The 26,837-nt window shown below is 52.4% G+C and overlaps 10 protein-coding genes across 10 annotated transcripts; 6 read left to right on the top strand and 4 right to left on the bottom strand.

Moving 5' to 3' along the window:
- The first annotated feature begins 142 nt into the window (after positions 1-142).
- ASPBRDRAFT_47046 (uncharacterized protein) lies at positions 143-5,020 on the top strand. The gene is made up of 8 exons (XM_067625764.1): positions 143-430; positions 506-616; positions 669-1,433; positions 1,485-2,033; positions 2,086-2,205; positions 2,258-2,691; positions 2,746-3,106; positions 3,156-5,020. The coding sequence occupies exons 1-8, from the start codon at positions 394-396 to the stop codon at positions 4,727-4,729; spliced, it is 3,951 nt and encodes a 1,316-aa protein (XP_067475345.1). The 5' UTR covers positions 143-393; the 3' UTR covers positions 4,730-5,020.
- A 99-nt stretch (positions 5,021-5,119) lies between these two features.
- On the top strand, positions 5,120-5,992 carry ASPBRDRAFT_77832 (uncharacterized protein; the record flags this gene model as incomplete). Its single annotated transcript, XM_067629380.1, has 3 exons — positions 5,120-5,367; positions 5,441-5,731; positions 5,809-5,992. The coding sequence occupies 3 exons, from the start codon at positions 5,120-5,122 to the stop codon at positions 5,849-5,851; spliced, it is 582 nt and encodes a 193-aa protein (XP_067475344.1). The 3' UTR covers positions 5,852-5,992.
- A 1,012-nt stretch (positions 5,993-7,004) lies between these two features.
- Positions 7,005-8,790, bottom strand: ASPBRDRAFT_199236 (cytochrome P450; the record flags this gene model as incomplete). Its single annotated transcript, XM_067621305.1, has 4 exons — positions 7,005-7,447; positions 7,515-7,854; positions 7,909-8,450; positions 8,532-8,790. 4 exons carry the CDS (start codon positions 8,788-8,790, stop codon positions 7,005-7,007), a joined length of 1,584 nt encoding a protein of 527 aa, XP_067475343.1.
- Positions 8,791-11,579: 2,789 nt separating this feature from the next.
- On the bottom strand, positions 11,580-12,554 carry ASPBRDRAFT_134122 (phytanoyl-CoA dioxygenase family protein; the record flags this gene model as incomplete). Its single annotated transcript, XM_067618575.1, has 2 exons — positions 11,580-12,332; positions 12,381-12,554. The coding sequence occupies 2 exons, from the start codon at positions 12,552-12,554 to the stop codon at positions 11,580-11,582; spliced, it is 927 nt and encodes a 308-aa protein (XP_067475342.1).
- A 282-nt stretch (positions 12,555-12,836) lies between these two features.
- On the top strand, positions 12,837-13,229 carry ASPBRDRAFT_317779 (uncharacterized protein). Its single transcript, XM_067622934.1, has one exon. It carries the CDS (start codon positions 12,940-12,942, stop codon positions 13,141-13,143), a length of 204 nt encoding a protein of 67 aa, XP_067475341.1. The 5' UTR covers positions 12,837-12,939; the 3' UTR covers positions 13,144-13,229.
- Positions 13,230-13,966: 737 nt separating this feature from the next.
- Positions 13,967-15,999, top strand: ASPBRDRAFT_134144 (uncharacterized protein; the record flags this gene model as incomplete). The annotated part of the gene is made up of 7 exons (XM_067618577.1): positions 13,967-14,134; positions 14,189-14,432; positions 14,489-14,578; positions 14,630-14,841; positions 14,894-15,368; positions 15,441-15,682; positions 15,766-15,999. The coding sequence occupies 7 exons, from the start codon at positions 13,967-13,969 to the stop codon at positions 15,997-15,999; spliced, it is 1,665 nt and encodes a 554-aa protein (XP_067475340.1).
- Positions 16,000-16,501: 502 nt separating this feature from the next.
- ASPBRDRAFT_133597 (acetate uptake transporter family protein) lies at positions 16,502-17,550 on the bottom strand (the record flags this gene model as incomplete). The annotated part of the gene is made up of 3 exons (XM_067618529.1): positions 16,502-16,861; positions 16,922-17,096; positions 17,189-17,550. 3 exons carry the CDS (start codon positions 17,548-17,550, stop codon positions 16,502-16,504), a joined length of 897 nt encoding a protein of 298 aa, XP_067475339.1.
- A 3,499-nt stretch (positions 17,551-21,049) lies between these two features.
- Positions 21,050-22,263, top strand: ASPBRDRAFT_184818 (putative catechol dioxygenase). Its single transcript, XM_067620032.1, has 2 exons — positions 21,050-21,424; positions 21,497-22,263. Exons 1-2 carry the CDS (start codon positions 21,174-21,176, stop codon positions 22,191-22,193), a joined length of 948 nt encoding a protein of 315 aa, XP_067475338.1. The 5' UTR covers positions 21,050-21,173; the 3' UTR covers positions 22,194-22,263.
- Positions 22,264-24,043: 1,780 nt separating this feature from the next.
- Positions 24,044-25,042, top strand: ASPBRDRAFT_134084 (uncharacterized protein; the record flags this gene model as incomplete). The annotated part of the gene is made up of 1 exon (XM_067618572.1): positions 24,044-25,042. The coding sequence occupies one exon, from the start codon at positions 24,044-24,046 to the stop codon at positions 25,040-25,042; it is 999 nt and encodes a 332-aa protein (XP_067475337.1).
- Positions 25,043-25,180: 138 nt separating this feature from the next.
- Positions 25,181-26,473, bottom strand: ASPBRDRAFT_134246 (uncharacterized protein; the record flags this gene model as incomplete). Its single annotated transcript, XM_067618588.1, has 2 exons — positions 25,181-26,186; positions 26,235-26,473. 2 exons carry the CDS (start codon positions 26,471-26,473, stop codon positions 25,181-25,183), a joined length of 1,245 nt encoding a protein of 414 aa, XP_067475336.1.
- Between the last annotated feature and the right edge of the window lie 364 nt (positions 26,474-26,837).

The raw sequence follows: 26,837 nt of genomic DNA, 5'->3' as shown, positions 1-26,837 counted from the left end.
AAGTTGACCTTCCCGGCGAATGATGGACGGACAAGAAGAGGCAGGGGTGCCTTAGTGTCGCTGCCTGGGGCCCTACCCCTCTCCCTAGTCCTAATCGGGGAACGACAGCTGGGCTGCACGGAAGATGCCATCGGAAACGTCTCCCTCTCCGATCGCGTATCGACTTGCCTTCTCTATGCTCCCCACAAAGGGCCAGTCAGAGAAACATCACATTCATGGCGTGTCCGGGTTAGGTTCCCGCAACACCGTCGTATCCAGAGACCACTCTACAGAGAGTGCACACCCTGTCGTTATCACAATGATCAAGCGCTCGTCGTCCCTGGAGGTTATAAAAGGCCATGGCTTACGACGCCCGGGAGGGATTGGTGATTCACATCAACGCCACATTCCACAATGCAGCCAGCTGGGGGCAAGATCAAGATCGCAATCGGTTGGTTCCCCCTCCCCTCCTTGTCTCCCTTGATCCATGGAAGCATCGGCTAATCATGAGCTTTGTTGCTCCTAGACCGTGGTGGTACCTTCACCGACGTCTGGGCCAGCCTGCCCGGCCAGCCAGATGTAGTGCTTAAACTCCTTTCAGTTGATCCAACCAATTACGACGATGCGCCCACTGAAGGTACTGTCCTCTCCCTCAGACGATGCTATGGCACCGGAGCTCACAACATCAGGTATACGACGTGTACTCTCCCACTACTACCGCAGGGAAGTCCCTCGTGGCAGCCCACTCCCAAAGACAGACATAGAGTTTATACGCATGGGAACAACAGTGGCGACCAACGCATTGCTCGAGCGCAAAGGCACCAGGCACGCTTTCCTTGTCACAAAGGGATTTCGGGACTTGTTGAACATTGGCTACCAGTCGCGCCCGCGACTCTTCGACCTCAATATCGTCAAGCCAGCTGTCTTGTATGATGAGGTCCATGAGATTGATGCGAGAGTAACCATTGAGGGATTCGACGAAGATGTCGATGGGCTCTTCAAAGCCACCGAAGAAATCCCCGGTGTCCTGGTCCGTGGCACAAGCGGTGACATGGTTCGCATTCTAAAACCAATTGACGAGGAACAAGTCCGAAATATCCTCAAAAAGCTCCGCGATAAAGGGGTGGACACACTAGCTGTTTGCTTAACCCATTCCCACATATTTCCAGACCATGAGACACGCGTGTACCAGCTGGCCATGGAAGAAGGATTCAAGCACGTATCCTTGTCCTCTGCCGTCGCCGCCAACATGATCAAGATGGTACCACGTGGCAGCTCCGCCTCGGCGGATGCATATCTGACCCCCGAGATAAAGCGCTATTTGAGCGGATTTACCAAGGGCTTCGAAGGTGGCAACTTGGACGGTGTAAGGTGCGAATTCATGCAGTCCGATGGAGGCCTTGTTAGCCACAACCACTTTAGTGGTCTCAGGGGCATCCTGAGCGGGCCTGCAGGTGAGAAAATACCCTTCATACAACTCAACAACGTCAATGCTGATTTGGTAGGGGGCGTGGTGGGTTATGCGCAAACCACATACGACGAAGTATCACAAGTTCCGGTAGTGGGCTTCGATATGGGGGGTACATCCACGGATGTGTCACGGTACGGAGGATGCCACGAGCATATCTTTGAGAGTACTACTGCTGGAGTGACAATCCAGAGTCCACAACTGGATATCAACACGGTCGCTGCCGGGGGTGGCTCGATTTTGAATTGGAAGAATGGTCTTTTCGCGGTAGGCCCAGAGAGTGCATCATCACATCCAGGACCTGCATGCTACCGAAAAGGCGGGCCTCTAACAGTTACCGATGCAAACCTCTTCCTCGGACGGTTGCTTCCCGACTACTTCCCACAGATCTTTGGCGAGAACGAAAACGAGGCGCTGGATGCGCGAACAGTCAAGGCTCTGTTCGAAGAGTTGACAGCCACCATCAACTCCGAGACAGGAAATTCAATGAGCGCAGAAGAGGTGGCGTGCGGATTCCTTGATGTTGCTAACGAAGCTATGTGTCGGCCAATTCGAGCTTTGACTGAGGGTAAGGGATATGACATAGGTAGGCTTTATGTTTTGAGACCTCTGGAGTCCCAAGCTAACGGTGCACCCAGCAAACCATAATCTCAGTGTTTTTGGTGGGGCTGGCGGGCAACACGCCTGTGATGTCGCGCGCAAACTGGGCATATCCACAGTCATTATTCACAGATACTCGAGTATCCTTTCCGCATATGGTAGGTAGAGGCGCCCCACAGAGGTGTGACCGAACTGACCATGATGAACCAGGAATGGCGCTCGCGGACTTGGTGCAAGAGGCCCAAGAGCCGGTGAATGAGATCTTCGGGAAGGAATCGCGCAACAGGCTCCTTGACCGATTATCAGTGCTCCAAGATAAGGTCTGCCACCAGCTAAACAACCAGGGTATATCAAATGGCGATATATCATACCAGAGGTATCTTAATATGAGATATCAGGGAACGGAGACGGCCATCATGGTCTTGGAGCCAACAGATGGCGATTTCAAGGAGGAATTCAAGAGAATGCATCTACGGGAGTTCTCCTTCCTGTTTCCCGACGAAAGGACGATCATCGTGGACGATGTTCGCGTCCGAGGCGTTGGGTCTTGTGGCGGTCTGGAGAGGTCTGATGGGCAGAAACTCGGACAAGAACTGCAGAATGCGTCTTTCAGTGTTGCATCGCTGAACAGTGCTGAGCGAACGGTATGACACCTGGCTTCCAGTGCCTTCTCATTATGGAGTGCTAACTCGCCGTAGACCAGGGTCTATTTCCCCAGGACTGGACCATGCCCGGCGCCTGTATTTCTCCTGGATAAGCTACCCCCGCTTACTCTTGTTGCCGGACCGGCTGTTATCATCGACCAGACACAGACTTTGGTGGTTGCGCCCGGGGCAGAAGCTAAGGTCTTGAGTAACCACGTGGTTATCCAGATCAAAGACACATCATCTGCCCGGATCATACGGGATTCAACATCTGTGGATAACATTCAACTCTCGGTATTTGCACATCGTTTCATGAGCATCGCGGAACAGATGGGTCGTGCTCTGCAGAAAACAGCCGTATCATTGAATATCAAGGAGCGATTGGATTTCTCCTGTGCCTTGTTTGGACCAGACGGTATGTTGATGCATGACAGACTTCAAAAAATGAAGCTAATTATACGCAGGAGGACTGGTTGCGAATGCACCTCATGTTCCGGTGCATCTTGGTTCCATGAGCTACGCCGTCAAATACCAGCACGACCTTCACAATGGCACGCTTGTTCCTGGTGATGTTCTGGTAGCCAACCACCCTGAGGCAGGTGGCACACACTTGCCAGATATTACTGTGATAACTCCGGTTTTTGAGAAAACTGGAAAGCAGGTCGCGTTCTACGTGGCTTCCCGCGGCCACCACACGGATATTGGAGGCTTGGGGGGTACATCCATGCCACCGAACTCCACCGAGTTATGGCAGGAGGGTGCTGCGATTAGATCCTTCAAGCTTATTCATGCGGGAAATTTCGACGAACGTGGTATTACTGAAATTCTGCTTCGTCCTGGCGACTACCCAGGATGTACAGGGAGCCGACATGTGTCGGACAATATCTCCGACCTGAAGGCCCAGGTAGCGGCGAATCATAAGGGCATGACGTTGGTGCAGGGCCTGATCGAGGAATACACACTTCCTGTGGTGCAGCTATACATGAAAGCTATCCAATCTAACGCTGAACGGGCCGTTCGGAGGCACCTTCGAGACACTCTGCTCCGGATGGGATCTCGCCTGGTCGCGGAGGACCGAATGGACAATGGCTCCGTGATCAAGCTCACGATTGATCTTTTCCGCGATGGTTCTGCCGTGTTTGACTTCACTGGTACCGGCTGCGAGCTGCTCAGCAATATCAATGCGCCCCCAGCCATCACCCACTCTGCCATTATTTACACCTTACGTCTGCTCATCGGTGACGATATTCCCTTGAACCAGGGCTGCCTTGCACCGATCAATGTTATCCTCCCCAAGGGCACCTTCCTGAACCCATCCGCAGGTCCCGCTGTTTGCGCTGGGAATACCCAGACATCGCAGCGACTCGTGGATGTCATCCTCAAAGCATTCCGAGCCGCTGCTGCCTCCCACGGCTGCATGAATTGTATTGGGTTTTTCGGTGAAGGTGGAAAGGACGCTGATGGCAACAAACTCAGTGGATATGCCTACGCGTTCGGTGAAACAATTTGCGGTGGCTCCGGAGCAACCTCTGCTCAGCCGGGGGCATCTGGTGTGCATACACATATGACCAACACCAGGATCACTGATCCGGAGAGTCTGGAAAAGCGCTATCCGGTTATCCTCCGTGAATTTGCCATTCGCCCAGGCACGGGAGGCAAGGGGATGAACAATGGCGGTGACGGTGTGGTGCGAGATATCGAGTGCCGTGCTCCTCTCAGTTTCAGTGTCATCACCGAGCGCCGTAGCGTTGCGCCTTACGGAATGAGCGGAGGTGATCCTGGACGGTGTGGAGCGAACTACTGGGTTCGGAAGGAGCAGAGGGGAGGAAAGGAGGTGTTCCGATGGGTGGACATGGGAGCCAAAAACATGGTAAAGATGGAAGCAGGTGATCGCTGTGTCATTCATACTCCTGGAGGAGGGGGTTGGGGCTCGCCTGAGTTGAGTGGAAAATACGGTGCCATAGGGGTCGTGACCCAGTATCCTCGGGCGGCAGGAAGCGTGTCGGCCCGTATGATGGCGCAGGAGAGTTCTTCGTAACATGCCAGACTATTGTACTGGCACATATTCAGAATGTTCCGGTTCATGACTGTTGCGTTCATGCAGATACCACGACTTGGGAGGCTATTTGATGTTTTGTTCAGGCTACCGGTTGACCACGCAGGCCACGGCCAACCTAGCCTACTTTTCGATGTTTTATAGACCGAGTTAATGAATATTCAAGCATTGATTTCAAGCAACTGAACATGCCAAAACTTTATATCGAATTGACTTTTGTATCTCCCTGACACGTCTATGACGTCATATGCAACCCTGCTATTGTCTCCTTGTATATCCTCCAACACACAAGTCAATGCAGCTACTCCAATCGCCTTCATCTATACACATTACCTTCAAATACTACAATAACACGCAGCATCACCTACCACCATGCCCCCCACCACCTCCCCGCACCCCGACCAACGCGGCATCGAACCGCACCCCGGCCTCCCCCACAACACGCACCACGAAATCGACTACACTCCCCACCCGGAGAACTCCCTCCCCTTGCCCCCATCCCGCCAATCCATCCAAGACCACATCATCGCGCTCTACTGCGGGAGTGCCTCCGCCGAGGACATGAGCGTCTACGCGGAGAAAGCCGTATACGATGATCCGTTTAGCTATTGTGATACTAGGTATCCTTCTGCCCCCTCCTCGCTCCATTAACCACCACCCGTCTAATGTCGCTGACTGGGGATATATACGTAGGTACAAAATCGCCGGCCAATGGTACGGTATCCCCAAGCTTTTCAGCAAGTCGGAGAATCTAGGGACGGAGGTGGTTTCAAATACGGAGGATGGGTTGGTGTGGAAGCAGAGACAGAGGTATACGTTTCGGGGGATTGGGGCGTCCAGGACGGAGGATAGTTTGGTGAGTTTGAGGTTGCAGGGTGGTGGTGATGATGGCGAGGGGGAGAGGGTCGTTTATCATAAGGATATGTGGAGTGAGAAGGATTATGATCATCAGGGGTTTGGGGCGTTGATGAAGAAGGTTAATGGGTATGTTCATTCCTTCTTTTTTTTTTTATTCTTTTTCTGGGCAATTGATTAGGGATGATGGGGCTAATTGTTCTTAGGGATAAGTTGACCGGGATTACGAGGCCACCGGAGGAGCTTTAAGTGGATTTTGGATAGTTGGTAGAGTTGGGGATGGTGTTTGGAGTATACTAGGTAAGGTTCTCATGTGAGTGCATTCGGGGATTCTTTATGGAAAATGGAGGATTAAATAAACATTGAAGATACAAAATATATATTGAGTTCAAAGTCCGGAGATCTCAGTTGTCAAGATATTATATCAGGGTATGAAAAGTACTCATCTCCGTAGCGTCTAAAAAGCAAACATGAACATTGCATGGAACACATCCCTCCATCCTTGCAAGTTATGCATACTGACATTATGATGTGCAAAGTGCTTTTCTCAAGCTCCACATTTCTCTGTAGTAAAGCCTGTTGCTCCTCACACGACCACACGACGGGCCAACGGAACAGATGCATGTCACCATTATACTCTGTACTACTACGACATACTGCAATACATAAGCAGAGGTAGGTACTCCGGAACTACTCACCAGACACTTCACTACTACTACCAAGGTATTGAGTAAATAATATGCATCCCTTTCAGCCCAATTACTTTGTCTATCTACCTACACAGTAAGTCACTGCAAGTCCGTCCTTCCATTCCAACTTCTGAATCCGGTGGATAATACACCCGGATATTCCCGGAAATCAATCAATTAATAATCCACGCTGCATATCACAGATTCAGTAATGTAAGGTTTGGCACTATTTCCCGCCTTGGAAAAAGCAAATATGGATATATATCGAGTGTGGCGTTCCGCGATATGCAGGATGGCGCTTGATGTAATCTGATCGGTGTGTTGTGGTCATTTCGGATGGTTTCGGGCATTTACTCATAATTAGTACCCTTCAGTATGGGAATAGGATATATGGGTGTATGTTATGTGCCGGGCATATTTTGAGTGAATAGATGTAATATGGTCGTCTTTTGAGAAGTGGTATTCTGATCTAGGAGTAATGAATGGATATGTTAAGAGTTGAAGTTGAGTCTGCACCTTCGAAGCGATCGCCTGACAGGTGTATCCCATCTTTGGGTGGACTGTGCTGGATTGTTTGATGTCATGTTTGTTGTAAGCATGCGACATGTACCGTGGGTATAGAACGAATGACGAATGACTGCACTTAATGCACTGAATAAGGTATATTCCACCTATATATACGCCCCTATCATCACTGCATCCCTGTACAAAGATCACGTACTACTGCTCTTCTCCAACACCTTCACCCGCACCCCCTGAGTCCCCGGCTTCGGATGCGGCAGAAACATGTCCCGGTACACATCCACCGACTCCCGTCCCGTCTCGAACAGCTCGAACTCAAAGTTCCGAAACACATTCGCCAGTGAAATGTACATTTCCGCGTAAGCGAGGTTGATGCCCAGACACGAGCGGGTGCCCCGACCAAACGAGACGAGGTATCGCGTGAGTTTCCGCCCGTCGGGCGCGACGGGGTCGTTGAGCCAGCGCTCGGGTTGGAAGGTGAATGAATCTGGGAAGATCGCTTCGTCGTGCGACACCGAGTAGTTGTCCATGCTGATGATGGTGCCCGCGGGGATGGTCCAGGTTTTGTAGATGAGGGGGAATTTGTCGCTGACGCGGGGAGAGCGTTGCACGATGCCGTAGGACATGCGGATGCCTGGATTGCAGTTCTCATATTAGTTGGGGGTTCTTGGTACGCAGTGAAGTATGGGAAAGATGCGTACATTCTTGGAGACATCCAGTTAGGTAAGGGAGCTTTTCTAGCTCGCTCAGGGGGGGAAACTTGGTTGGATCGGGGATCGCGGTGATCAACTCCTCGCGCAGGCGTTGGTATATGGACGGCGTACTGAGAATGTGGTAGCTGGCGACGGCCAGGGCATATCGCGTGGTCTCGAAGCCGGCTCCGATGACGGTAAAGGCTTCCTCGCGGAGTCGCCGCAGGGTCAGCTCCTCGGGCGGTAACCCGCCTTCGAGCAGAGCATTGAAGACCGTCTTCCGTTGCGATTCTTTCATCGTCCCGTGTTCTTTGCTGCGGAGGATATCCGTGATCTGGGATGCCATTTCCTGCGACCGTTAGCAGGGACCCCGAGTCGTCGTGTACATGTGTATGAAACTTACCCTGTTGTAATGGTTGATCGATTTCAGCCCAGGATTGATGGCTTCCACAACCCATTGGGGCAGTGCGTTCATAATCACACCCACCCAAGGAAACTGCACCAGAACATGCACCATGTCGAGGAGATCAAACATGGCCTGGATAAAGACGGAGCGAAAGTCCGGTGCATTGATGAAGCCATACCCGTCGTTGAAACAGTAATGCACAATGATATCCGACGCAATGCACCCCCACATCCAGTCGAGACGGAGAATCTTCCCCGTGCCTTGGTATTCCTCTCGAAGCCGATCGCAGAGCTTGTACAGCTTGTCCTGCATCATGGGGGTGGCATTGGTAATGGCCCGCTTCGAGAAGAACGGGTTAAGCGCAGCGCGTCGGGGCCGATGAGCCTCATGCTTGGCCGTCGAGAAGGTGCCCAGTGCATTGTCGAAGCGATACTGGAGATGTTCGGGCTTATTCCATGGCAGGGAGTTGGAGAACATCTCCTCGAAGAACGACGAGTCTCGGATGTGGATCTCATTCGGGCTGATGCGAATGATGGGCCCTACGATGACGGCGTGGTGATCATGTCAGCCTGCTACTTCCGTCTGCGAATGAGGCCGTAGCCTTTGCTTTCGTGACTCACCATACTGGTCGTGCAGTTTGTGATACTGGAACAAGAACTGGCCACCCGGTGCCTTGAAAACCTCATAGTAGGTCTCATACCAATACGTCAACGCGGCCAGCTTGGGCCCGGGAAACTTGGCTAATGGATGAAGGGTGAGACGATAGATTCCCAATCCGACAGCGTACACGACGAAGATGGCCGTCACGACCGTACACAAGGCAAGAGGAGAGTCAGCGACCGATGAAAGGCCGGCCACCAGGCCTTGAATGAGACCCATGGTGCCAAAGGAGGAGATACATGAGGGAAAGAGGGGATCACAAAATGGTGAGGATCCTGACGGGACGTGCAGATATATCTAGATAGTCGTTTGTGGGTAGCAGGGGGGAGAGTCCACAGAGTCCACAGACAGACAATCCGACAGACAGCCATAGTTGTCCCGAGGGCTTGGGTCCGCGCCAGAAATCCCGGTCACGGATTCTGCAGTGGAGTTTGACAGGCCCCCTTTAGTGGACCGGGCCCGTGCGAACTATGGCCTCTAGTAGCCGCGTCCATTGGGACCATTCCAGGCTGGACGGTCGGCAGCGGCAGTGATTCGAGCGCACCTGAAGAATTGACTCCGCTGATAGACGGTCGCTGCCTTTCTACGGAGTACAACGCGAGGGAGCGTGAATCCAGTGGGTGATGGTTGGCCGGATGGGAAGGGGAAACGGGGCGGATCGGCCATCCCGGCTGGTGTACGCAGTCAGCCCGCCTGTAAGCAGTGAAGCACCGTACTTTGTGCCGGCATGATTCACGCATCGCCATGACAAATCTCCTTTTCTTAGTTACTTACTCGATGCAAGCAAAAATAACGAGGGATGAACCTTAAAAGAAAACAAAAACACGACTCCGCATGGTCGAGGCCATTGTGGGCAAGGCACCCAAAGGCTCTCCCAAGGCACCATGACGGGAATCCGGTTTTCTGCCAACTTTGGGCCTTTCCCGCAACTTTGTGGGCGGGCCCGGGGAATTTGCCTGCCAGTGCCTCTCTCTCCACTGCCAGTGGCTGTCATACAGCATTAAGGTGGTACCTGTTCGCCTAGAGACTCTCGCTAGTCGCTAAAGTTTGGAGGGAATCATAATATTTAGAGTTTGCCTGCTTTGACGGGCGGCCGTGCCAGCTGAAAGTTAGTAGTATGACTATGTGACGGGCCCAGTGATGCTTCCCTATCCAGACGACGATAGCCGGGTGTTCTCAGTTCTCACTTCTCAGAGTCTCTCATCCTCAAACTTTCAGCCGGGATCCACCATTCTGCAGCGATACGAAGTGGATCCCGTCCCAACATCTCACCAACAGGGGCAGTCCATTCTGCTGGTTCCCTCCTGAATGGTCCTCTCCCCATTCCCAGTGGAGATGGCTGCCACTGAAGGTTCCTACTCTTTTGGGCTTACCCCGGGGTTCCCGTCCCGCGCTGGCTGACTATTTACTGATTTTGTCGGTTGCACTTCACGGTGCATCCAGCTGGGAACCGGCCGGTGGGTTCGTCGCGCGTCGTGACCGGTGATGCTCATGATCTGCTCAGTGCTAACCCCCTACCTGCATCACTAGGGGATGTGCTACCCACTTCCGACAGACTTCTGCACGGCCCAAAGGTCGGGAATCATGATGGACTTCCCATTTCGTCATTCCAGATCCCCCTGGACGACATGGTCCGCGTGAGGAACTGGGAATGGCTGGGCTTAGACCCCGACCAGTCAGACTGGCTAGTTAATAAGCTTCACCGGCATAATCGCTAATTAGTCAGTGGGGAGAGTCTGTTCTCCCATTCCGACGCTGAGACCGGACCTCAAAGCGCGTCTTCATCCAAAGAAAGTCCGAGGGATCCACTCCCCGCCCCTCTTCGGGCTTGTCCTTCCTCTACCATTTCTTGAAGTCGCGTCGATGGAGTGTGGTGCCATGGAGTCTGACCGCCAACGTCTGTCTTCCCCCCTCGTGTCGGCGAACGGCTGCATGCACCATCCTATCCCGGCACAGAAGGCCACTGCTATCGAACGGATTTCTGGTGACACAAGGAGATCTATTACACGCAGTTGATTCTTGGTTGCTGCACCGGAACATTCGTGGTCGCCTTCTCCCAAGTCGCCTGCTTATCGCCCCGGCAAATATGGCATCTGACCTTGTCAGAGCACATCAGAATTGTCTCGAGCGTCTGCAGTGATATCACAATGGAAACCCTGCAGACTGCAAGAGTCGGATGAACAAGGCCTACACGGACGGGTGGAAGGGTCTCTCACGAAATACTCGAGTCCAGAACAATCGACCTGGCTAGCGTGGTAACCTAAAACCCGCCGCAGGCCAATGAACGCGCCGTCCCCTCCCTCCATGCGTAAAAGATGCATTCTCCCCGGCTCATTCTCTGCAGAGTCATACCATGTGCTCCTCCTGTACTTTTCCCGTTCACCCGTTCACCCGTTGCAACGCATCGGCAGGGATCGTTCCGATGCGAAGGTCGGTCATGTGGCGGTTGCCTGTCCACTGAGCTGCGAGTAACATGAGGACGTCCCCAGCCAGATCAAAGGATGCCTGGAGGTTGGTGCTACGTAGGCGGCCACCTGACTCGTGTGCTCTTGTTGCCTCGTAGATGTCGACAGGCTCACATAGCCAAGAAATTCCAGCTACCCGGTAACCCAGTCTTCTGGGGTTGCTCCTGTTTTACGGAGCCACCATGGAGGGATGCCCGAACAGGAATGACTATGTGGTCCATTGACGCTAACGGGAATTCACAGTGGTTGTGGTACTATCTCATGACTTCTAGCGTTCTGTACCAGCTAGTCTGTGCTAACCTAACTGAGACCGCTGTTCCGACGCATAATCTGTGTGGATTAACGTCTCAACGCTGCCTACTATTTCATTGCATGTCGCTTTCCGTGACAGCGGCCTATTTGAAAGGTACTGGACCCAGAGCCGTATAGGATAACTGCAGTGTTTCTTTAGGCTCAAATCGGACACAAACTGAGCTTCGGAACAAGACCGCTGGTAACAATGGCTGCCGTGGAACGACGCGACGCTGCTGGGATCGATGGCCCTCATTTAGGCTGCTCTTGGGAAGGGTCAAAGTCCCCGAATGCGTCGCCGACTCCCTCTCCGCGCAAATACTGAAGCGGTGTCTGGAAGCCCACAAATCCAATATTGGGACTGGACACGCCGTATCCCATCACTCTCTGAGCCTCTGGGGACCAAGACAGAACCTCTTCCGTCGTGTTGGCCAGATAAACATTCTCCTCCTGGCGATGGAATCCGCGCGTGAAGAACATGCCATGTACCACCCGTCGTTCGCTCTGTGTGACATTCGCGCCCCCTGCATGGTACAGTCCGCCCAGCATCACCCAGCAGTCAGTCACATCCATCTCCGCTGCCACGGCCTCGTCGACCTTGGGGGCCCGGTCGGATCCCCACAGGTGACTCCCAGGGATGGCGATGGTGGCCCCATTCTCGACGGTGGTCTTGACCCCCGGCACCATGAACGCCATCATCACGTCCGAGCCCACCCGATAGCCTGTCGCCCTCTGGTCTTCGTGATCCACGTGAAAGTTCTTGTCGTCCCGATGCAGCCGCTGTGCCTTCGCGCCGGGCCCAATGTCAAAGGTCATCGCGATCGAGCATATGGCCTCGCTGGTATACGTATGCTTGGTTTCCCCGTAGAAGTTGGACGTTGTCTTGTCAACAAACCTCGCGGTCAGAGTACGAATGAGCGGGTCGACCAGCCAGTGTTCCCGGGCAGTCTTGCTGCGACCTGCCAGGTTCGCACAGCGTCGTGTTTCGGGTGGGAAGAGGTCGCCCTGGTCTTCTTAGACATACAAGGGTCAGAACAGAATCGGTCCACTTACCTTCCACGGCTTGTCGGCATCAAGGTAGGGTTGTACCTCCTCATTGACCTGCTTGATAGTCGCCGCGTCGGTGAAATCCTTGATGATACAGCAGCCATCCTTGATGATCGCTTGGATGATGGCTTCCGTGTCGGCCCGATCGATACGTTGAATTGGCAGCTGCTTGACAGTCATAGTTGCAAGGAACAGCCTTGGGTTGTGCGATACGTTGTTGATGTTCTCCTCTGGAGTGCCTTTGCAACTTCTTATCTGCCTCAGTGGCAGCCTAGCCCAGGTATGTGACCCCGAGTGCGGAGTCTCTCCAGGAGGCTTTGCGTAGCTGGTTTGGCAGGTGCAGCCGCAATCGCCAATCATCCCAAAGTGCTTCTCCGCACCTAGCCGTCCTTGACGACGCAAATGGCAAACTGATCCCTGAGGACTTCAAGTCGATAACATATCGCAGCTAAACCCCGCACGAACAGCCAATCGTGATGAGTGTATATATCGCAACCACTGTCACAGGTCGAGATAGTCTTCCTTGGGTGTTTCTTCAACTTAGATTAGATACAGACATCGCATCATGGCATCCCACCGCACTTACTTCCACAGTCGAGCCGGCAAGGTGCGATGCGACCGAGCGCGGCCTCAGTGTTCGATGTGTGAGAGGCGGAAGCTCGACTGTGAGCGCCCATCGCGCCTGGCTGGGCCACCTCCTTGCACTGTCCTCACCGACCAGACGACCTGGGAAGAGCTGTCTGTCTGCACGCAGGCAGCATTTACTTAGTGGTAGTGACTTAATACCGTAGATGGCTTAAGGTTCCGTTACTGACGGATGGTTATGATAGGGCGCCGCCTTGTGCAGAATGCGGCAGAGCTGCCGTCACCCACACTCGGTACCTCGGTTGCATTGATCCTGGATCGATGGGACAGACAATGTGATCCGTTCAACACGGCTACATGCTGAGCAGCGGACCGTTTCAAGTAACTGATCGGAGCATGGGGCTGGAATCCTCTGACACGCCGGCAGACGGCAGTGCAAGCGCCCAAGGACTTGAGTTTCCCACTGCAGGTCACGCACGGGGCTATGTCCCAGGCACTAACATACTAGAATTACTTGCTTTCGATGTTGCGGTAGTAAACGTTGGACAACTTACTATGCCTTCTGCCGTATATTCTATCACCTCCAGATACGTTCGGTCCAGCAACTTATCCACGTTGGCCAAAGACACCCCCAGATCTGGCCGACTCCATGGACTCGGTGCCTCAGAATTTCTGATAAGCTAATAGTGCTGATTGAGTTGTCTCCGCACGAGCACTCACTATATGTCTTATCTTGCTCATAGCGCCCTGCTTTAGCAGCTGTCAACTAAGGTCCGACTCCCCGCTTGGCTGACCAGCGATAAGCCACGAGCGAGTCGTATCGACCGCTGCTTGGCTCTTATCAGTGCGGAGATCCTGGATTAGGAAGGCGAGAGCGAAGGTAAACTACTGCGATAGATAGTTACATGCCTTATTTTCAACACCTATGATTGAAAGTCGTTTTCTCGTTCCTCGGTTTGGCAATCTCTCGACTTCCTGCAAGGTGACCTAGTACTGAGCTTGATGCCATGAAATCACAATTCGAACAGACCAATGGCCCAGAGGGCCAAACAAAAGTATGCAGGGAGAAACCACTCGAGCTCACACCCACACACTCAGTGGGTGAAGGTCAGATAGAGTCCGATGTGGAAGGATTCGGAAAACTTCATCGAACATTAACTCCACGCCTGATTCACGTACGCCGCCCATGGCCACATCTCGTTGCTACCAACTAATGCTTATGATCATAGGTAATATCTTTGGGTTCGAATGTTGGAAGTGGTCTGTTCATAGCAACGGGGAAAGCCCTAGCCGAAGGAGGCCCAGGCAACATGTTCATAGGCTATTTGATCGTCTGCATCGGGGTCTGGGCCAACCTGCAAGCATTGTCGGAGATGACGATCGCTTTTCCCACGTCAGGCAACTACATCGACTACGCCGACCGATGGGTTGATCCAGCATTGGCTTTTGGTGCTGGTCTTGCGGAATGGTTGGGTGAGTGGACAGGCACGAGGTTTGGAGGACGGCCATCTGAACTCATCGATTGTTAGGTTGGACCACTGTGTTTGCGTCGGAAGCGACCTTCTTCGTACTTTTGGTCAACTTTTGGGCCGCTGGGGCTATTCCTGAAGCGGCTTTGCGTAAGTCTGCCTCTCCATTGTGTGGAAGGTAGTTGGCTTACACTGAGGTAGTCACGATATTCCTGGTCTGCTGTTTGGCGGTTTTCTTGGTGCCGAACAAGTATTTCGGTTGGCTTGAATACTTTGGGTCCTTGGTCAAGGTGCTACTGTTCTTCTTTATTACCATCATCTCATTGGCCATAATTGGCGGTGCCGGTCCATCTGGGTACGTCCGAGATGGAAGTACATGGACAGAACTGCCCGCCTTCAAAAACGGTTTTGGGGTGAGTACATTCATTCAACCCGTCTTCCACTCAAAGCTGACCTATAATGCAGGGGCTTGCCAACGCCGCGTTACTCGCCATCTGGGCCACCGGTGACCAGGTCTTCATCGGGGTCATGGGCGGCGAAGCCGAATCGCCCCGCTATTCCATGGCACACGCAGCCAATCTGGTCCCATGGCGAGTAGCAGTATTCTACCTAGTTTCGGTGGTTCTCGTCTCGATCATCGTTCCCTCAGATGACTCGCGCCTATTAGGCGGTTCCAGCGTGACTACGTCTCCCTTTGTGATTGCCGTCGAAGACGCAGGAATCAGAGGTATACCCAGTTTCATCAACGCATGCTTAATTATTGGACTCCTGGCCATCGCTCTAGAAGGCATATTCCTTCCATCACGCATCCTGCGCACGATGGCCCTTCAAAGACTATTACCCTCCTTCATAGCCAGAGTTGATGAAAAGGGCCGTCCGAGATGGGCACTTGCCATTACTGCCGTTGTGGGAGTTATACTCACCTACATGAACTTGAGCGGTTAGTCCCTTCCTCAAAGCCTTCGATACCTCATCTATAGATCCCATAGAATAACTAACGGAATGAACATAGCCGGTAGTCTTGAAGTCCTCAACTGGCTCATCGCCATAACCAGCGCCTCCTTCTTCATCAACTGGGCCATCATCGCCTTCACCTCCTTCCGCTTCCGCGCTGCCATCAAAGCGCAGAATAGTACCCTCCTAACAAGCCCAGCGTACGCATGGCACTCCCCCCTATGGCCACTAGCCCCGGTTATTGCCCTTATCATCTCGACGTTCCTCTTAGTCTGTATTCTCTATTTGGGGATTAAGCCAGTAAGACACCCACCCCCTATCTGTCACCCACTTTAAACCTTAACCTCATTGATAATTATGATCAATTGACTGATTGATAACAGATCGACGATTCCTTCTCAGCATACAACTTTTTCTCATATACCATCGGACTCATCTTGATTATTGTTGCTACAGTGATGTATAAAATTGTCTTTCGGACGGAGTGGCGCAATCCAGACACTGCTGATTTGGTTACTGGAAGGGCAGTGTTGAGCGGGGAGGAGATTCGGCAGTTGGATGATTATTATGCGATGCCACGGTGGAGGCGGGTGGGGGAGTATTTAAGGGTGTGGTGATACTTTCTTTGTGTGAATGGGTGCTGTGGGGTGGAGATATTGCGTCGATCAGTTCGGATGTACAGTTGATGATGGGTTGAGATACTGTGATACAGCATTTAATTTGTATCTCAAATAGTGTTATTCAACGGCAATATGATAATACATATATCATGATCTAGCTTTGATGTGTCATACAGTCGTATCTACTCTAGCATGGGAGAGCATAATACACAGAAGAAAGACAAGTACTGTAACAGCAAGCTCACATCCCAACCCAAGCGCCTAAGACCCACTCATATTCATACCCTTACCATCCATCCCAAACAGTCATTAAAAGCAGAAGTAGCAGCAGAAGCAGAAGCAGAAGCAAAAGCAGAAGCAGAAGCAGAAGCAGAAGCCCAAAGTACCCAATCCCAATCCCAATCCCAAGACACCAGTCAATCCTCATCACTCATTACATGCATACAAACATACAAACATACAAAGATACATACACCCGCATAATCGACATAAACTAAACTCATACACTCTCCCCACTCTCCCCCCTTCCCACCTGCTCCTGCTCCTGCTCTACCACCTTCCGTCTCGACTCCCTCCCCTTCTCCGACCACGGGAAATGAAACACCGGCACGATAAAGAAACTATTACTATCGTCCGCGATGCCCGCCAGGGCCACATACCACGCCCCAAACGCGCCCAGCAGGGCAAAGAACCCACCGGCTTTGATGATCTTCGCGTTCGGCACCTCCGGCGCCTCGCGGTGGATATACCCGATGGCTAGGAGGAGCAAGGCGATGTCGACGGCGGCGAAGAGGGCGCAGAATACGTAGGTCGATTTCAGCGTGCAGAGCCAGAGGAGGAAGGTGAAGATGAACCAGCCCTGGAATTATTTATTATTATTAGTACTTTGTGGTAGGGTTAATGGGGTGGATGGGATTACCATTAGGAATAATCCGAATGCATCGTAAAACATCCCCATGCTACCATTATCTGCTGCTTTGTATGCCCCCTGGATGTCGAACCCGCCCGGGGTGAAGACGATGGATAGCGAGATCCAGAAGCCGCCGTAGGAGGAGAGGGCGGTCGCACCGAAGGTGTTCCCGGCGGCCATTTCCCTGGTTTACGAGTTAGTGGTTAGGGTTTAATTTGGTTGGTCTGTTGAATTGGGTTTCTGGTTCGGACGGGGGGAGAAATGGATGTAACGTACCACATGCCCGCGAGAAGCTGAACAAGACCCCCGTATGCGAATGCAGGGCCAACAATGATGTTCGGAGTGGCGATTCCCAGCGTTTGCATGTTAATGCAGCCCAGAAGGAATGTCGTGAGCGCGAACCCGCATAACCCTAAAGGTGCAGGATTGGCGATTTTGCGACGCTTCTGGGGCTTCCAGAGACCTGGTTGCAGTTCGCCTGCGAATGCAGGATAGGCGGTCCCTGCGGTGTTGACGTGGGCGAGGGGCCCGAAGTCGAAGTGGAAGGAGTCATTGGGAGTTGCTGTGGAGGTGTTTGTTCTCACGAGGGTTGGGTCTGTGGTTGGCGGTTTCTCCTGGGAGCTGGGGGTGGACGACATTGATGCTGAAGGGAAGATGGAGAGATTTTCGGAAGGCATTGTATCGAGATCATGAAGAATTGGAAGTAGTATACTGGAGGTGTATGCTGCTGGGGACGGACTCGTCTATCAACTAAATAGGAGGTGAATAGTAGTCTCTCTCCATAGCCAGGGGCCAGCTCGATCGTCTTCTCCAAGCGGGGGATCGACGGAGAGTATCTGGAACGCACATGGCGGCATGGTGAATTGAGCTTAATCTTCGATCTAATTGAGTGATGATGCTCGCTGATGAGATGGGAATCTCAAAATTGGGATGAGTTTGATATCATAACCTTGATGCAATGGATGGACGCGCCAGTGGAAATCCGGGGTGGTGCTGGGGCGGTGGAGAGCCAGTGCGGAGAAGCTGTCCGTAGGTGGCCAGGATCAGCGTCATCGATGGGAGGGGAGTGCGAATCAGAGGGATTCTAAGTCGCTGGTACGGCCAACCCCAAGGGCAATTGGCTTTTTGCTCAATCGATAGTAAATGTAACCACTAACCATGCGCATGATCATCCTTACCTCGAATGTGGCCAATGAACTCGCGTGTGACCGCTGCTTGGACCACGTCTCCAGCTCGGCGACAAGTAAAGCCGGGCAGGACCCAAAAGAGGAGAAGATCACGGATGCTGACGGGCCTCAAACTACCGAGCCTGCATTGGCCGGGCGGCGCCGGATAGCGTAACTGCCGCGCCGGGCAGGATCGGGTCTGTCCCCCAACCGACTGCCCGGAGCGGAGGAACAATGTACCATGCATCGGCAACGAGGCGACCATGGGAGCAGAGGAGCAAATTTAGATTGATTCGTGGATGGGACGATGGCGGTGGCTGCAATTGGGAACTCTACTATTCATTGCCGCTAATTGATTCCTACGTTTCGCCCCTGGGATACTATTCTTGGCGTTGCGTAGAAATAATGGATGCCTGAGGCACAACTATCCAATGTTCGCCCGAAGTAGTAATGGCTTGAGTATGAGTAATGACTGTTTGCGTTGCAATATCCATTATCGAATATCAGTGTGACACTTACAGGTATTTGTCTTTTGCTGTACGGTATAACTGCTTATAATTGGAAGGGTGTTCGTTGTCTCCCGTACAATTGATGTGGGACTGTGGAAATATATATCTACACCAGAACTAGTCCTCGTACAATGACGTGAGCAAAGCGCAACTTCGGGCGCATGAATATAGGCATCCAGCTAAGATCTGGTATCTTAAGAAGGAAAATCTACCGGAGACTCTAGACAGCTCAATAAAGCTACTTTATAATACACTGAGCAATAGAAGGAACCCTCCTAGCAGAAAGCAAGACAAAAGACTTCCGCAATTAGACAAGTCCAAATCTGTACCGCTCCCAAGGTATGAGTGCCACGGACAAAAAACTCTACTTAAAAAGAATGATGACTGACAACAGGTCGATAGACCTTCTATGTGAAATGGTGACAGTCAATCTAAGCCAAATGATTTGCTCAACGACACGCACTGCAAGTGTACACTGGTCCCCCCACAAACGTTGGACAATGACGAACCACATACTGAGACCACTCGACTACAGGGATTGCACCAATGGATCATCAGCCAGGAACGGGCCGTGCTAAGCTAGTCGAACAGCATACAGAGCCCAGTCTAGACCGTTCTAAAGTCCAATTGGTGCCTCAGGCGCTATGAGATCGTAGCCAAGAGAGCACTAGGTGGGCGGACTACTGCAAGTATGACCTAGTCTGGTCCCTGCCGGAAACGTATTCATGAATAGAAGGTTTGAAAACATCCGGGGAAGGAGTGGGAGCGGCCCAGGTGTCCGCTCCGGGGATTCGTTTGTCCTTGATGGGATCCGCTTGTCAATGACGGATAGCATGTCGAGGCTTGGAAGCACTGACAACGTAGAAAGTTCCTTGGTTGCCTCTTGCGGCTAGCCAGGCCACTAGGGGCTCCTATTATACCTGTCCTCCGTGTCTATTTGTGGTGTACTGGTGAATGTACGATCCACTTCACTAAAGCTGGTTGCACGTGGCTAGGCTCCATGGTGCATAGATCGTAAGGCGGGTGACGCGCTCCAATGAAGTCTAACCACCTGAGTCAGGTTAGCTCAGCTTAGGGGAGCTAAATTATCAGGCTGGCGTGAACTACTCGGGACAGAGTGTATACGAGGCCTGGGGGAGAGGCTGGTATGACACCGTCTCCTTCTTTTACAGATGTTGTCCAATCTGGCCTGAAATACGTGATTTTCTCGGAAATGACGAGTTGATTCGACATAGGACTGGTTATTCCGTTCTTACCGACACATATGGCCTGATGTGGTAAAGGATGTATCCTATCACGGCAGTAGATGCTTGATTTTACCGGTAGCTCATCCGCAGTACTCACGGAAGTGTCGGCAGCGATACCATGTTCAAAGGGAAGAGGGTAGATCCACCCTCCCCCGGCTTACAATCATACGACATCCAGGGGTAGCCGTGGTTAATCTTCACCCCGGATAATGCCCTATACTGCAGCGCGGTCGACCTGGGGTTTTGCTTCCCGGGGCATCGGTATGCCGCCCCGCTGGTCAATCCCGAGATCAAGCATGGCACGTGCCCAGCGGCAACGGGGTCCTGTCCGGATGCCGGCCTCATGTCGGCTTCGAGGCCGGAAAGCGTGAGCACCAATCAGAACCCGTCAAAAAGTAAAGGCGGTTACACCGCTGTCCTCTTTGGGGAAGGGCGCCTGTTTTTGTTTTTCCCCCGGCAGTCACCCCGCCCCCGCCCCCGGATTGCCAGCCGTCGACTTGCCGGCAGAATTCCTCGCAGCACAGAAGGACTCCCAGGACATCGATTATGACCGGGCTTTTGTAGAAGGGATGGAAGACGTAGACTAACAATACTGAACTATTCTGTGTGCTTATCTACACTGGCATGGGGAGGATACTGAAGAAATCCGGAAAACAAAATCTGAGAGCTGTTAGAAGCTCAGCTGCTCCCAGAGGAGGATTACTTGAACCATCTTGATTGGTTCACATTACAGAAATAATTGTGCATCAAGACCTAATCCAGGGGTATAATCAGCCCATTTCCAGCAGGACTGCTGGTCGGTAGGTGAATGGCAGGGCGGAAAAACAGTTCGTCGAGGGGGAGATAGTCCGGATAGGAAGGCGGAGAGGCTGGGGAAGCCAGCGAGCAATTACCCGCGGGTAAGAGCATCCCCGGGGATCACCGCGCAGCAATGCAGCTTGATATCAAAATCAATTATCGATTTTGATATGCAGGTGTTCCTGCTAATTCGGCAAGGCAAATGCAACCTGCCGTCGTTCGGCTGTTCCCACTACGGACTGCGAAAACTGAAACATCGCATCATGCAACCCATCATATCCGTCGGCAGGTGGTAACGGTAACTTTGAGTGTCTGGGACCGTCGCACTGTCCCCACACGGAGTTGTAGCCGATCGATTTGCCGTCGCTCGCCGTTCTATTCACACTCGCCACGACCAAACTCACTGTGTATATAGACCCTCCAGACCTCGCTGGGTTTTTGTTTCTCATTCACTCCTCTCCATCTCATCCTCTCTCAACTCTCACTTCCTTTCCTTTCCTCCTCTTCACCACACATACACACACACACACAGAGAGACAACATGTCTACCAACAGCCGTTTCGACCCCAACTTCACTCCCTATGTGATCAATGCCATGGGACCCAAGACCCCCGAGCGTGCTCGTGTGATCCTTGGCTCCCTGATCAAGCACATCCACGACTTCGCTCGTGAGGTCGAGCTCACTCCCGCTGAGTGGATGCTTGGTGTTGAGTTCATCAACTCCATTGGAAAGATTAGCACTCCCATCCGTAACGAGTGCCACCGTATCTGCGATGTTATCGGTCTGGAATCGTAAGTTCACCACACAACAATAGCGATCACCTCGCACTCAGAGAAAACAAACTAACTCGTATCTCCCCACAGTCTTGTCGATGAGATCGCCAACAAGATCGTCACCGAGCAGGGTCTCACCCCCACCTCCAACGTCATTCTCGGCCCCTTCTGGTCCCCCAACGCTCCCTTCCGTGAGCTTGGCGACAGCATCATCCAGGACCCCAACCCCAACGGAAAGGTCACCTACATGCACGGTGTTCTGAAGGACATGGAGACGGGCGCTCCCATCGTCGGTGCCGTCCTGGACATCTGGCAAGCCTCCGCCAACGGCCAGTACGATTTCCAGGACCCCAACCAAAGTGAGAACAACCTTCGCGGCAAGTTCCGCTCCAACGAGAAGGGCGAGTTCTACTGGTACTGCTACCACCCGACTCCCTACTCTCTCCCCACCGACGGTCCTGCCGGTGTCCTTCTCAACCTCATGGACCGCTCTCCCATGCGTCCTGCCCACATCCACCTGATGATCACCCACCCCGACTACGCCACCGTCATCAACCAGATCTACCCCAGCGACGACCCTCATCTCGACATCGACTCCGTCTTCGCTGTTAAGGACGACCTGGTTGTCGACTTCAAGCCCAAGCCCAATGACCCCAAGGCCGACCTCGACCTGGAGTACAACGTCACCATGGCTCTGAAGAAGCACCACCCCAACCCCAACTCCGCTCCCCCGGTCTCTTCCTTCGAGCGCTTCAACAAGTCCAGCAAGACCCAGGAGAAGTTGTAAAAAGAAAAAAAAGAAAGAAAGAAAGAGATTACTTTACCATGAATTGGTGATACGAAGCATTGATGTACATAGTTTTGCATTTGTCGAACTTTCAGCGATGACCCTTGGACATACTACTGTTTGAATACAGATTTTTTTTCATACCCTTCACAATTGAAGTTGCCAGTGCCTTTGACCGTAGCTAGTAGACCCACTATTCCTTCGACTGTCCTTCGAGAATACTAACTATCGTAGCATGACCTGCATAAGTACACTGGATCCAGTGTGGGGTCCCCGACTTAAGCCTCCACAAATCGGATCCTGGCCAATGTCATCGTCCACGTCATATGCCTACTAGAATGTATCCTCGTGGACAGACCCTCCTAACTATAGCACTTTCATCTTCTAATCGCCCGCATAGCCGCACTAGGTCCGTTTCTATTGTCAGACGCGAGAAAAGAATGCGATTCTCATCTGTGTTGCAGAATCGTCGAGTCATGACAGCATCGGATTGTACGACGTGGCTAACGGAAATACGGAAATACTGATGCCACTACCGATCCGAACTAGATGTTCCAAGTAAATCACTTCGATGTCGGACGTGCATGTATATCGTCGGTGCACCAGTGACTTTCATGTTGCGATTGAAAGTGATTTTTCGTTTGTAGAATCATTGTTTTAACAGAATCCTGGCTAAGACATCCAGAGAGGATCCGAAAAACTGTTGAAAAGTAATTTCGTCCAGTTCTATCGCATCAACAAGGCGTAGGCAGAAGGTGTGGTGTCCCCATTGCACACAAAGCGAGAAAAGCCTACCATGGAATGGCGGTTTGCTACAGAGCGTAGCGTCGCAGTATCAGACTGAGAAGCAATACCGTATTCACCAAGGAGATATACGGACTTCAGGTATCCCACTCCTGCTCATCTTGATGCCATTATTCATGGTTGGTCTCTATCCTCTTCATGAAGTCCTGCGCTTGGCACCCTTAACTGCCTGGTCGCACCAGTGTGCCACCTCGCTTACACCTTACGACTGAACTAACCACTTCAATTGTTATCTCACAAGATAGTCAGAAACGGGCGATGACAATCACCCCAATTCAGACGCTCTGCTCAATGCCTGGGAACCAACTAGCATAACAAGACATGCCAGGGATTCTCGTAGCCGCTGTACCACAACGAGGCTCGGTCGTCGAAATCAGTCGTGGCCAATAACATCTTAAGCGCCGGTGTCAGTTATCACCAAGAAGCTATTGCATAATTCATGTAATCACACGGCCCGCCAATAAACCAATAGGAATGCGCAAATGGCAAGCGCCGGCACATCAGCGTTTATAGTATACTCTAGTTGCCGGCTCGAACAGACCCAATTATAGAATAGAGCCAACGAGGCTCTGACATGCGACACATCCGTGGATGGCCAATACTTAGCATTAACGTACACTTCAGCGGCAACTTTGGACTCCAACCAGAAGGCTCTGCTAGCCTTGTTTCAGAATAAGGAGAAACGATCTTACTTTGGACTTACCACCCACCCGTAGGTCTCTTGAGTTATTTTTATCAACGCCAATGAAATTCTAGTTTTCATATCACCTGTTTCCGTGGCCTAGCTTCGCTAGGTACGATCAATTGCAGCGCATACATGGCAGGGCTGCGGTCGCGCGGCAACGGGGATCCGGCTCTCGGAGGCGGATAATTCCTGCACCGACAGGGGCCTTCAACTTTTGCAGTTGTCGCCAGGAAGACCAGTCATTCCATTACTTATAGTTCAGTCCTACCACTAGTTACTGCGACCAGAATCTGGTGACCCTAGAATCCCCGTATAACTACTACCTACCTTCTTTGTCATACATTTCGCTAAGCTAGTCAACATGGACTTCTTTGAAAGTGATCTCGCCAAGCCCCCGATTCCCTATACCAAGGGGTGGAAATTCACCGTCCGGTCACATATTACTCCAGCACCCACACCTGTGACTCTGGACGGGTGTCGTAACTTCGAGCATGGGAGAGAAGAAAGAGCACAACTTGGTCCAGTGGCACGATGCTGCAAAAACCCTCCCCTACCAGGGGACCTTGGACCAGACACTGTCGAACTCGAGGTCTTGGACCCGATAAGAGTTGGTGACGGACATAGTGCGCAAGTCTTCAATGTCCGTATCCTCAATCCAGAGTCGAATATGCAGCTTTTTCAGGGGACAAGTGAATTGGTCGCTAAGGTGTTCGATCCGCTTTACGTCGATGACCACCGCGGCTACCTCAATCCATTTCTCTGCGAGGATAGGTTTTACACCCATGAGGCACATACGTATCGTATGCTCTCCGATCTTCAAGGGGGCCCGATACCTCGCTTTTACGGGTCTTATTCTGCTGACATCGAATGTCGGGATATTGACGATGATCCCGATGCAAATCAATCATATCTACGAACTGTCCGCCTTATTTTGATTGAGCATATCCCGGGAAATTCATTGTTACAAGTTGGCCCAAGCGGCTTCACCCAACAGGATCGTCAGCAAATCATGAAATCCGTGATAGATTTCGAAACCCATGTTTATAGTACAAAGGATATATTACTTACGGATGTATGTGACAGGAACGTTATGATGGTTCCACCGGGCTCTCGCGGGGGTAGGAGGCTGGTGTTTCTGGACTTTGGAGGTGCCCTCTTCGGTCGAACATTGGATGAGCCCATACTCGAGGGTAAGGAGTATTTTCTGGGTCAGTACATCTCGCCGATTCTGCGATGGAAGGGGAACATGATTCTTGAATGGAGAGAGTGGATTGACTGGGAATGGGCGGACTGGGTCGATTCCGAATATGCCAATACCGCACACACTATCACTCCGGAGATGCGTGAGAGATACAGTTAACAGAAAGTGTACACACAAGACCGGGATTGGTCATAATCATTTTACAATGAGTAAGTGACATTCATATATTCATAACTCCCATACTGACATACCTACATACACAGAAACATTGGTACCACTATCTCATCGGTAAGCCAATCAAAAGAACCAACTCCGATGCTTCCTCCAATCCTGCCTCGTAGCCTCCCTCAAATCATCCACATTGATCAGATCCACTCCCTCCCGCACCAACACATGCCAGACATGGTTGCGCAGACCGCGCGGCCAGCTCGGAGTTCCCCAGTACCGCACCTTCAAGCCACGCGCATGCGCTGCTTCGATCTGCTTCCGTACCAGCTCCAGCTGGCCCTGCGAGAAGCGATTGCGAGAGAGACTGCCGATGGTCTTGCGAAAGTCCACGGAGGCATAGTAGCTGTTCTTGTACGAGTACAGAGGCTCTGTCTCTGGATCGGGATGGTCGGGTTGCACGGCGCTGGATGGAAGGAGAGTGAGCTGGTCCAGCGGGGCGTCGTAGAAGATGTCCCGGTAGGTTTGGTTGGCGGTGATGTGATCGAAAGGCGCATCCCCCGTAGCGACGACTGTGATAGGACGAGTGATGACGTCTGTGCCGTTGAAATAAGTGAGGTAGTCGCCGTCACGGAGGGGTTGCAGCTGCTCCATCACCACGGGCCAGGTGTCCTCCGGCTGCTCCTTGAAGTCGATGAGCAGGACCAGGGTCTGGGATGGGTCGCTGGAGAATACACCGGCGCGGAAGCTGCCGGGGTGGTGGGCGGGCTCGAGTTGGCTCGAGCGGGTGTTGTGCTTTTGGAGGAGATCTAGAAGGGGGTTGAGGTACAGGCTGCGGAGCGTAACTTCGTGGTGGAGTGTGAAAGGGGTGTGTCCGACGAGCAGGTCATCATTGGATAGCCAGACGTCGGCTTCCACACCGATGCATCCTGCGCTGAGGGCCGAATGCAGCGGTACGTCGCGCCAGTAGTCGTTGTGCGAGTGGCATCGCACGGGGACGACGCCGTGGGTGGTCCAATGCGAGAAAATGGAGGGCCGACCGGCGGGGAAGACCCAAGCGTCGAGGCGAGCATCAAGGTCGTCGGGAAAGAGGTAGACCAGGCCCGACCAGAAGAGCGAGGCGAATTTGAGAAGGCCGCTTGGTGGGATTAGTACATTGTCAATGCAGTTGATGAGTAGCACTCACAGCACGATCACGATGCCCCAGAAGGGACGTTTTACGAATCGGCAGAGCATGGCTCGTCGCGAGTACGGGTGGATGTGACAATACAGATGACGGCATTTCCACAGACCGCAGAGACTACGCAGCCTGCTGCGTTGTACTCGAGTCGTGGTGCGCCGTCGCCGCCGTTTGGGGCCAAAGTTGGTGAGCGGTAGAGCTTCAATGGGAGACTCATCCTGATCGGAGTCTACCTCCGGAACCATCTCTAATGGAGAGTGCCTAGAGAGGAGGCGGGAAGACGATGCCTCCCCTTCCTCGAATTGATCGCGTGAGCCTTCAAAAGCCATATCGGTGATGCACGCTCGTCGATGGGTGCAGTGAGAAGTTCACGCGCGCTCCGGCAAGGTTCAGCAGGGTCTTCGGAAGAAAAAGAGGGGACTAGGCAGCAGCGGTACCCAAAATGGTGGCGCAGCCGCGAACCATCCATTCAGCGTTCGTCAGTTGCCTTCAAGGGTGGCACTAGCTGGATGGTACCAGCCAGCCTGCGCTGCCTGACGGTCTGGACGTGGGTAGCCAAGAATTTAGCGAAAGCTTGTCCGGCTCAAGCTTGCCGATCCGGCTATTTTT

The sequence above is a fragment of the Aspergillus brasiliensis genome (assembly GCF_001889945.1).
Source record: "Aspergillus brasiliensis CBS 101740 unplaced genomic scaffold ASPBRscaffold_13, whole genome shotgun sequence".
Classification (NCBI taxonomy): domain Eukaryota; kingdom Fungi; phylum Ascomycota; class Eurotiomycetes; order Eurotiales; family Aspergillaceae; genus Aspergillus; species Aspergillus brasiliensis.
Note: the sequence above shows the minus strand (reverse complement) of the source record. Positions and strands in the feature narration are given on the sequence as shown.

What these genes read in the sequence shown, in the direction of transcription:
- ASPBRDRAFT_317779 (XM_067622934.1), top strand. Translation starts at nt 12,940, where the DNA reads ATGGCATCCCACCGCACTTACTTCCACAGTCGAGCCGGCAAGGTGCGA.
- ASPBRDRAFT_184818 (XM_067620032.1), top strand. Translation starts at nt 21,174, where the DNA reads ATGTCTACCAACAGCCGTTTCGACCCCAACTTCACTCCCTATGTGATC. An exon ending in GATGTTATCGGTCTGGAATC is followed by an intron (nt 21,425 to 21,496) that starts GTAAGTTCACCA and finishes ATCTCCCCACAG; the next exon opens with TCTTGTCGATGAGATCGCCA.
- ASPBRDRAFT_47046 (XM_067625764.1), top strand. Translation starts at nt 394, where the DNA reads ATGCAGCCAGCTGGGGGCAAGATCAAGATCGCAATCG. An exon ending in CGACGATGCGCCCACTGAAG is followed by an intron (nt 617 to 668) that starts GTACTGTCCTCT and finishes TCACAACATCAG; the next exon opens with GTATACGACGTGTACTCTCC. An exon ending in TGAACAGTGCTGAGCGAACG is followed by an intron (nt 2,692 to 2,745) that starts GTATGACACCTG and finishes AACTCGCCGTAG; the next exon opens with ACCAGGGTCTATTTCCCCAG.